Consider the following 11537-nt stretch of genomic DNA (forward strand, 5'->3'; position numbering starts at 1 on the left):
GTGGTCACCTAGGGATGAAGAAGATTCTCCATCGCTACCCCTGCTCGCACGGCTACACAGTCCTCCTAGTTGTCGTCGACTGCTTTTCAAAAGGGGTGCACCTCGGCGCCCTACTGGCGCGCTTCACTGCGTACAAAGTCGCGGCATTGTTCCTCAATATTGTGTGCAAGCATCATGGGTTCCCGCGAAGCATCATCTCTGACTACGACCCTATCTTCATTAGCTCCTTCTGGCGCGAGTTGTTTCGCCTGAATGGCACCTCACTATGGATGAGCACGGCCTACCACCCCCAGTCGGACGACCAAACTGAGGTCATGAATCGCTCCATCGAATAGTACTTGCGATCCTTCGTCCACGACCAACCCTCGACCCGGTTTAACTTTCTTGCTTTGGCAGAATGGTCGTATAACACATCAGTGCACTCGAGCACGAGCTTCACTCCTTACGAGGTCATCTATGGGAAACCACCACCTGCAGTACCCTCATACATTCCCGGCGCCATCGAGAACAAAGCTGTTGACACTATGCTACACACTCGTGATAAGATTCATGCCAAGCTCCGAAGCCAGTTGCTCAAGGCTCAGACAACAATGAAGCAATATACTGACAGGCATCGCCGAGATGTTCATTACGACATGGGGCAGTTGGTTTATGTGAAGCTTCGCCCTTATCGACAATCTTCCTACCGCGGCCACCACCATCCCAAACTTGCCAAACGTTACTTTGGCCCTTTTCGGGTACTTGAACGCATTGGTAGTGTAGCTTATCATCTTCAACTCCTACTCGACTCCAAGCTGCATCCTGTGTTCCATTACTCCCTACTACAAGCTCATCATGGCCCCCTTGACCTTCTAACATCCCTACTCCCACTTGACGCCATTAATCATCACCCCATTCTTGAGCCCTTAACCATTTTATCATCTCGCGAAGATCCTTCGACGTCACCACCAACCAGAATGGTCTTGGTTCAATGGGAGGGCCTTGCCCCAAAAGACTCGACCTGGGAAAAGTGGGACGATGTTCAACATTGTGTCCACCTTGATGACAAGGTGGTCTTCCCAGGCAGCGAAGATGTTAGCAACAACCTCGTTATCAGTACCAACAACTTGGACCATAATCATACAGGTCATGCAGCCCATGCAGAGTCACGCAACGTAACATGTGAAGAAGCAGTCTCGAGCCAAGGAAGACCTAGGAGAAGCAACGCTCGACCAAGCTACCTGAGGGACTTCGTATGACCACCCATGATAGTTCATCATTAACTCTGCTATTATAGTTAGTTGTTAGCTATTCGGTTAATACCGTTAGAGTTTCGTTGATGCAGTGCAAAATTGTGTATAAAGGCGTTGTACAATAATGAATAAAGTAGAGAGAAATTTCATAAGCTTTCGTTGTGAGGAGGTCTTGATCCTCAAAACCAAACTTACATCCCCTTCTTGTTCCCTCTGCTCGTAACACAAACACTAGCTACTTCTATTTAATAAATAGTAAGAAAGATAATAATTATTTCCTAGGGGTTTCTTGTCACAAAACTCACAATCCTAGCATATTATTGGCCGCCAGTCACTATTTTTGAAACCAAAATTAATACTAACTCTTTTTACGAGAAATTAAAACTATTTTCTTACTTTAATTATAAAAATATCTTATTATGTTCACTATTTTCTACTACATTAATTTATAAATTCGTATAAAATAACGAAATTAATAAAAGTTCATTTTACCTTTTTCTTATATAAATATTCAGATTAAACATGTAGTTTAGTTTCTATGATTCCTGTTAGGTGTGCATAACTTATCAGTTTGATTCCTATTATCATTAATCCCTTTACACATTCTTAATCTAATATTAATCCTTATATGTGTAACTCATTTTTAACTTGGATATTTTTTTTTTTGTCAGCAAAAAGGTCTATATATATTAATTCAAAGAATGAGACACAACTCGCCACAAGGTGATACCCAATGCCATCCCATATACAACCACCATTCACATCAGGCAAGGTTATTCAGCATCAATGGCTCGTGTAACCGTATACACGTAACGAATTGTAATTTGGTTCTTAATCATGTAGTTCATTCTAAATTTAGTTCCTAGGCCAAATTAAGAATGAACTATATGTATAGATATCAAATAAAAAATGTGCTAGACATATAGATATGAAACTAAAATTGTGTAAGGGAGTTAACGAGATGAATGTATGATGATGAGGATTAAACTGGAATGTTTATATGTGTAGATTAATTTAATAAGTTTAATTTTATGTATAAAGATTAAATTGAAAATCTATAATATGTACAAAGATTAAATTATATATTTAAATAAATATTTAAAAACAAAAGATAAAAAACAAAATATTTTTTTAAACCGAACAAATCTTTCGTATATATTTTTTAAGAAATGAAAAAGTATCTTTTATAAAAATTAAAGACAATAGTCTAGTGTTTGTTCCCTTCTTTTACAAAACAAGTGAGTAGCCGCCTAAATTGAAAGTTCTAGATGTAATGCATTGCATTCCAACCAACCTCTGTGTAGGAGTCTTAAATTGCATTTGTTCCCCACCTACTGATTGTGGTAACTTACTATGCCAAGATTTTGTACGATCTTGTTTTCTTTTTGTCATCTCTAATAGGAAATCTTATTTTAAAATTTTAATTATTTTTTTTAACTATGTTATATTACTCATAAGATTTCTTTTATTTTTTATTTCAATAATAAATCTCATTTTAAGATTTTAAATCATTTTTTTAAGTCTTACAAAAATTGGATGTAATATAATTGTGTGAAAAGAATAAAAAATTATTATAGATCTTGACAATTCTTGTAAAAATCCAACATCATGCTACAACAGTAGATCTTAATAAGATAAGATCTTTAGACTAAGATCTACTTGCGAGATTTTCATCCATTTAAAAAAAACTTTTTTTTTACTCTCTTCACAAATTGATTTACATTCAATTTTTATAAAATCTAAAAAAATGATTTAAGATTTCAAAATAAGATATACTAAAAATAAAGAACATCTTAAAAGTAATATGAGAATGTGAGGTCCAAAAAAGACTAACTAAAATCTCAAAATAAAATTCTCTATTAAAAATGTTATTAGTCGAATATATAAATACATATTTTATGGAAGGCATTTCAGTTTGATTAAGTTAATAGAATTACTGTAGGTATTAAAGCTCTTCTTTCAAATATATTTAATGTTATTTTATATACAAGATTAAAATTCAAAATTAATTATTCAACAAGTACAATCGCACCAGTTAATTTTTGTGTTCGGTGGGAAAAAATATCCATATTCTTTTATAGGGAGCAAACGTGTGTGTATATATATATATATATATATATATATATATATATATATATATTACTTTTTTTTTTAGTTAATTTTTTAATTATAATTATAAATATTTTAATTAATTTTGATTTTCAGATTTTATGAAAAATTTGTGAAAATAATAAAAATTTAAAACGAAAAAACTAAAAGTAAGGTAACATTTTAGTTAGTATTAACAAAAATATGTCAACTAAAATAAAGAAAAACTTTTGGTAATTGTAACTTTTACAGAAATTTTTTTCGTGTATATATAGCTCTCGGATTACTAAAAAGAAATACCATATATAGGCTAATAAAAGACATTAATATTTATGTAAGGTAACTTTTCACTAACAAATTAATATTACTTTGTAATTCATCGAGGAAACAAACTCTCAAATTTAGAAAGGATTTAAACTCGTTGTATTGTTAGTATAAACAATTTTTTTTATCATCAATCGATAAACAATTACTAGTATGGTTGATGTACTTTAAAAATAATTATTATAAATATTAATAAACTTATGCATGATAATTTAATTTAAGATTGTATGATAATATACAAACCTTTTTACATTATTAATACATACACCATTTTCTCATTTATAAATATATATGAAACGTGATGATCATATGACTTTACTTATCATTTTCTAAGAGTTAGTGTACTAAAGAAGTTTAACGTCAAATTACATGAATCTACATTATTTTATGGATAATTCATCAGTTAGATGAGTCCTGTCCAGGACAGATGTACATACATTTTTAGGAGGGGAACTTTTTATTTTGTTAATATTATATATGATATTTTGAAACTATGACATTTTTTAACAGTTTGATTATAGAAATAATAATATTTAAGTATTATTTAATTATTTTCATTTTTTTAATAAATAAACAATTTTTTTATTATATCATTGTAAAGATAATGAAATAATTAATTTGTTTTCTTAGAAAAATATTATATTCTTTTATAGTTTTTATTGTAGAAATCAAAATTACATTTTCACTAAAATAGAAAAACCAAAATCATATATTTTGAGGTTCGTAACATATTTTTGACGTTGAGTGCTTGGTCTAGTACTTCACATTACGTGTAAAGTTTGGAAAAACAAATTAGATATTAGAAGCAAACCTTGATTATTAGCATGTTTAAGAATATTGAATTTTTAGTTATGAATTTAATTAGAAGACATTAATAATCTAAATTTTTTTACATTATTATATGAAATGATAGATTATCATAAATATTAAGACTGTTAAATTTCATAATAATTAATTTAAAAATCATACTTATATTTTAATTAATTGACAGTATAAAAGTTTTTATGGTAAGAATGTATAAAAATAAATCCCTTACTTTATAGCATAAAAATTAACTAATTTTAATATGAATATTTTGGCAATGAAATTTTGTAATCTTAATCAAATAAACCAAATGTGTAATAGTTTATTGAAAAAGTTATGAAATTATTTTCGGAAAGAACAATTGATAATAATACAACTCATACCAAGTCACATGGACCGGATCCATTTAAATTATGTTGACGTCAAATCATATCATTAACACTGAAGTCCAATGATCTACAGGAAATTAATTTGAATTAAGTTGCGGGTTACTGAACTACTCCAGCTAACTAATTAATCTAATAATTAATATAGACATTTTATCATGGACGTTTGATATGGGAGAATTTTTTTTTTCTTATATGAAAATTATGATTCCTGAAAATAAACTATATCTATTTGGTTGATCATAAATATTTTTTGAAATATTTATATAAATTTTCTTAATATCAAAGAATTCATGATATTTTATTAGTGATTTTAATTATTTATTACATTAATTAATCTAATAATAATAATATGATAATATTTTACTATATTAAAATAAATTCTCAACTTAAAAAAGTTTGATTCTCACATTTTTTATGATTTTTTTATGAGAAACTAGCAAAAAATCATTCTTAAAAAACTCTGTTCACAGGCATGTTATTTTGTAGAAGAGATAAAAAAATTAAAAACTAAGGTGTATTTCGTTTGCATTTTCATGTTTTAGTTTCTTATTTTCTGAAAACTATTTTTATTCTTAAAAAATTAGAATTCGGAAAACATATTTGATTTGAATTCTTGTTTTTTACTTTTAAGAAATAAAAATACTAAAAATGTGTTTTCAAAAGGAAATGTATTTTTAGATTTGTTTAAAATATTTTCACTAAAAATGTTTTCAACGTATTTTCATCACCATTTTTTATTTTTAGTAAAAATGAAAACAGAAAACAGTCAAACCAAATACTCCTTAAAATTTTCAATCTAAGATTTTTCAGAAACTAAAAACTTTATTCATAAGTTTTTTTTAATATGTTACTAATGTAAATATTTACTTTGTCAAAATGACTAATTTCTATTTACAAATCTAGCTAGTTAATTCTCAGCTATATATTTTTAATAGAGTAAATTATAATAATATCTCCTAAGATTTCGTTTAATTACACGTATTTCACTTTTTTATTTTTATTTTCCTACACTACTCTCCTTTAAGTTTAAAAACATTAAGCTAATATCCCTTAGTATGAAAACATTACATTCACATCTTCTCAAACCTTACACTTACATGCCTGTAGGGAAGATGAATTTTTTTAGAAATTATTGTTATAATTTACTCCTTTTTAATACAATTTAGGTCGAATCATTTTTACTAAGATTTCTTCTTTCAATTAAATTTTTATTTATTTATAAAATTTAAATTTAAAAGATATAAATTTAGTTTCGATCAATGACATGCTTGTTAATATATATGTGGAGATTAAGTTGAAATAAAATGATAACAAAACAAAATAAGCTAAGATAAAACGTATTAGACAAAGTTTCTGTTCTACTGTTTGGATATTTATACTATAGTATACTTAAAAAAATTATTAATATATATATATATATATATATATTAAAATAAAAAGAAATAAGACCCTAAAAAAATAGAAAAACACAAAAGAAATGAGTATAAATTAGAGTAAATAGTATATGCATATGCATTGATAATATAATTTTTTTAATATTATTACTTAATTATAAACCACACGTGTTTAATATAATTTTGTTAATTTTTATAATAATAATTTTACAAATTATAGCAGAGGACTTCTAATTGATTATCAGTGTAATTTTTTTACACTATATAAAAGTTAAACTCTACAAAATAAGATCAAATGTATGGATTTACTTAGGTTATGGGAACACATTTTTCCTCTCAATTTTAATTTTGTTAGATAGTGTCTAGCCTTTTTTTCACGTTTCTTTTCTTTTAAAAACAAGTTATATTAACACATGTTTTGAAAAAAATAAAATAAAATAACTTAATTTTTATAAAATTAAAAGTAACTTTTTATATATATATATATATATATATATATATATATATATATATATATATATATATATATATATATATATATATAAGAACAACACTAGCTACCTTGTTTCCTCTCTTTATCTCTCTCATGCTCTATCTCTTACTCTCCTCATTTTTTCCTCTAGCTCTCTACCCACTTTTGTTTTTTCCAGAATTATTTAATTTGAACTAATCCCTTGTTTGGAAGGTTTGAAATTAGGAGGGAAGAAGGACGGATGAAAATAATCTGGTTTGTTTGGAAGAAGAAAAATAAAATAAAAATAATTTTAAAAGTGATGAGACTCATTGTATTATTTTTCATATATTTTCACTTATTATCTATTTTTCTCCTTTCTATTCTCTATTTTTCTTCAACATATATTTAATTTTTATTTTATATCTGACCATTTTTCACTCATATTTTTATTTCTCTACACCATATTTCTCTCATTTCTATCAAACAAAGCCTAAAAGAAATTAAAACAGCAAAATAGTTAGTCTTTTATAACTTTTAAAATTCTTATATCGCTTTAGCTCCTTGTTAAGAAGGAAAAAAGTTTCATAGTATCCGTTGTTTCTTCTCGCATGGTGTTTAGATTTTGTGAAACAATATTAGGTTTCAAGGAGTCCTTTTCTTATTTCAATAGTATTTTGGACTTGATGAAGGACAAATCATATATAGTTTAAAGCAAAGTTGGCTAGGCTTAATGTTCTTTTTCTTATTGGTGTACCAATCTTGTAACACGTCTTTATTACTCTCTTTGTTTTTGTCTTGTAGGTTTGCTGTATATTTGCAATATAGTTTACAGTTTCTAACTAAGATTTTACTTATAAAATATTAGCTTTTTTAAACAAAAAAACTTGGATCGAGCATAATCTTAATACTATTATACTACATTTTATAAGTAATTTTTTTAGTATTACAAGATAGAGTTCTAGGGGTATTCTAATTTGTCTACAAAGTCCATATAAGGTTATATGAAAAGGATAAATATAGACAAGTAATAGGATCAAAACACCACAAAGAAAAAGGACGCTGAGCTTTAATTTACTTGTCTTAGTCTTAAATCATGTTATGATTTGACTTTATCAATTTCAACACACCATCAAACTCAAAAGGCACATCCTGAAACACAATTTGGTTACACATATACATACATAATACAAGCTGAACATACCACAGCATGCCAAAAAAGATGACAAACATGAGACAACTTTTCCCCATTAAAAGAGAACTAAATTGGACGAAGTGAGAAAAGAAATCGATCATTAGGAAAAACCCTAAAAAAATCAAGTGATGCATAAACTAATTTTTCACCATTCATCAAGATTTTTTCTTACGTAAAGCAAGAAATACTGTATTTTCTCCACCATTCAAAACTCACAAGATTCTGTTCACTTTTACCCTAAAACGACCCTAATAATCTCACTCTATTTTATTTCAACCTAGTCGCCGCCCCATGCACCTAAGAAAAAAAAAACCTCTGAATGTTGGACGTTAACGTGACGAGCTATATGCACATCACATGGCAAAATTTGTGCATTATATTGGACCCCGTCCACGTATATTATTATTTTTTCTTCTTCTAGTTCTAGTTCATTCTTAACATAGGTGGAGTCGAACAATCGAACTTTTACACTTCTCTGAAAGCTAAGAATAAAGTCAATAGTCACAAACAAACAAAAAAACTTAAACCTAGAACGCAACACAGTTTTGGCATATATACCCTACCTATATACATACACACAACCTCACGGGAAAGAGTGTAAAGAAAGGAGTTAAAAGAGACAAATTTTATTTTGTGGAAAGAGAAGGTAACATATGGAGGAGGCACATAAGGGGGAGCAAGACAAAGAGAAAGGAGGGGAAGAAGTGAAGTACCGTGGCGTGAGAAGGAGGCCATGGGGTAAGTTCGGAGCAGAGATCAGAGACCCAACAAAATCTACAGGAAGACAATGGTTAGGGACATTTGACACGGCGGAAGAAGCAGCTAGAGCTTATGATCGTGCAGCCATTGAATTGAGGGGTGCTCTTGCAATCCTTAATTTTCCTGATGAGTACTATGCTCATCTCCCTTTTGTATCATCAAACCCTTCTATTTCAAGTAATGGAAGTTCCTATGCTGCACAACAGAAGGAGGTTATTGAGTTTGAGTGTTTGGATAACAAGGTGTTGGAAGACCTTCTTGAGTCCGAAGTGAAAAGAAGGAACGAGGACTAAGAGCTCATTTTTTTCTCCCTTTGTATTAAAATCTTAATTTGTGTTTTAGGGTTCAAATTTATTTTCAAAAATCTTCTTCCCCCATCCCCCCTATTTTTAGTGTCTTTGACATTGATTAAATTAATATTTTGTATGGTTTTAAAACCGTCATGCAACAAAATCTTACAATATATAGTAGCTACCTAATAAATATTTTCCTTATATCGGTGCTTTCCTGAGAAAATGGGTGACCGATTTTTCTATTTTGCATCTCAATTAACCACTATAATTGCATTCTAATTTTTTTTAAAAGGAAAAAGGAAAAATATATTAAAATAGAAAAATTGGATTACAAGATCAGTCTGAAATTAGTTGTAGATAATTCAGAGGTTGAAATCTCACAATTCTGGTTGCTACTAGTTTCTCAATTTTATTTATGTTTACTTCAGTTTCGTGTTTGGTTTGGGATAAGTTTTATACTACTAAATATTTGCATGATAATTTCTACTTGGTGGTGAAACACTGTGTGTTCTTGCATGCTATATTGTTGAACTGCATGATGCTGAGGTTCAACTATCCCTTTTGAAAAGCTTCTCAATAGCATTGCCATGAATTTTGTCTATCAATGCTTTTGGTACGTAACCTTTTATCTGACTGCCTCTATTACATATCTCATAATTCTATAAAATAGAGTTAAATTAACTGCTGATAATAATGTGCATATATAGCATTAAAATGTTTTGAGTTGAGTGATAAAAATTGATGATTTAATTGTGCTTTCCCAGACACTACGTACTGAACTTATTTTCTTTTAAACGATATCTTCAAATTGGAGATTTTTTTTTCAGATGATGGAAAATAACGAGATGTTGTAACCAGAGAAACAGTTGGCAATCTTAAGGTTGGTGGCTTCATTACATTGCTTCTCCTAATTTTCTCCTAGTTATTCATTTATTCCTATTTTTCTATAATAGATATTATGTTAGAATTTTTTCCGTTTTAAATTTCTACTATTGGATAATTTTGTTTTATCAAAACGGATTAATTTGAATAAGAGTATTTTCTTTTGGTAAGCCAAATTTTAAATATACTACATAGGAATTACAAGGAGTATGCCATCCCTTACATGAAAAGTACATAAGCTGTTAAGGAACCCTATAATTAACCATACCAACCGAACCTATATATTAATTACATATTTTATCCCGACAGTACTCCAAACATATCATATTATTACATATACGGTCCTTTTACACACTTAAATACCTACAATCCCTTTAGGCATTTCATGGTATTCATTGATCACTCATCAAGAAAAAAAAAGCTGAAAAAAAACTTTCATCCTGTTAGACAACTATGTCCATGATCTAAAATTTAATCAAATAAAATACATATTCAATGTTAGGATCCTCATTTTTTAAGATAATACTATTATTGTGGCGTAAAATTTAAAGTTAGCCAAAATATGTTTCGATCAACTTTGTTTCAACACGATCTCAAATAATGATCGAACCATTTGTGTCAAGAAGAGAAATTTGTTCTTTGGATATGAGTTCCCAAGCTACTTTGGAAAGTACTTGGTATAGGTGAATGGAAAAGAAAGGGAGACAATATGATTTTGCATGAAAGATATCGATTGAAAGGCTATATAGGAAAATGGTAAAGGAAAACAATAAATAAAATGTTGTGAAGGAAAACTTCCAAGTAAAAGCAATAAATGCCAAAAACTCTAAAGAAAAGTGATAAAATAAGTGAAAGGTAAAATGGACTTGTGCTTTGGATTGATTGTGTGTAAAATTTGAAGTACAAGATCTATTTATAGGATACAAGCTCACATTTCCTATTGGACCACGTTTTCTTACTTGATAACTACTTCTTAGAACGTGATTTGAGAGTTATACAACAAGATTTGAGGGATCATTTGGTTAGTTTTATATTGATTCGACTAATTTTGGCAATTAAATTTGACAAACAACAATTGATTTCAAAAATCAAAAATTAATTTTGACTAACATTTTGGCTAACTGATTCTGAGGTAGATTTATCTTCTAGTAATTGCTCTTAAAATCTAAGTACGTTCTCCTCTTTCCATAAGTCAAATGATAAGTTATTTCAAATGTTGAAGAAGACAACAATTGGTTCCTATTTTTTAGGGAGCACCACCATTGATTAGTTTTTAACTTCTATAAGTCATTTGAATATCAAAAAATCGTGAAAAATATCATCTTATCTTTATCAAATTAAATATGACTTAATTCAACTAATTTTTTATGCTTTAAGTTAGCAAAAATCTATCATTCAACTAATATTTTTTTTAACATTGTAAGTATCCGAAATAACCTTATCCATATTCAACTAACACTAAAGTTAGCTAAATCTATCACTTAACTAATGTCAAATGTAGTCAAATTAATCTTCTATTCATTCAGTTAACCTTAAAATTAGTCGAATTCTGCCAATTTGACTAACATTATAAGTAAACCATATTAACCTTATTTATGATATGTTAACCTTTTTATTTGACTAATATTAATAAGTCGTCAATTCTATATTCAATCAGACTAACCTTCATCTCATTTAACTAACATAAAAATTAGTCAAGTGTTACTTTAGTTGACAACCATTCTGC

General features: G+C 28.7%; 1 protein-coding gene across 1 annotated transcript; it reads left to right on the forward strand.

Moving 5' to 3' along the window:
* Positions 1-8530: 8530 nt before the first annotated feature.
* LOC114387211 (ethylene-responsive transcription factor ERF098-like) lies at positions 8531-8969 on the forward strand. Its single transcript, XM_028347350.1, has one exon. It carries the CDS (start codon positions 8531-8533, stop codon positions 8927-8929), a length of 399 nt encoding a protein of 132 aa, XP_028203151.1. The 3' UTR covers positions 8930-8969.
* The last annotated feature ends 2568 nt before the right edge of the window (positions 8970-11537 follow it).

Source organism: Glycine soja, chromosome 15 (genome assembly GCF_004193775.1).
Source record: "Glycine soja cultivar W05 chromosome 15, ASM419377v2, whole genome shotgun sequence".
Taxonomy (NCBI): domain Eukaryota; kingdom Viridiplantae; phylum Streptophyta; class Magnoliopsida; order Fabales; family Fabaceae; genus Glycine; species Glycine soja.

Coding starts and splice junctions, on each gene's coding strand:
- LOC114387211 (XM_028347350.1), top strand. CDS start 8,531: ATGGAGGAGGCACATAAGGGGGAGCAAGACAAAGAGAAAGGAGGGGAA.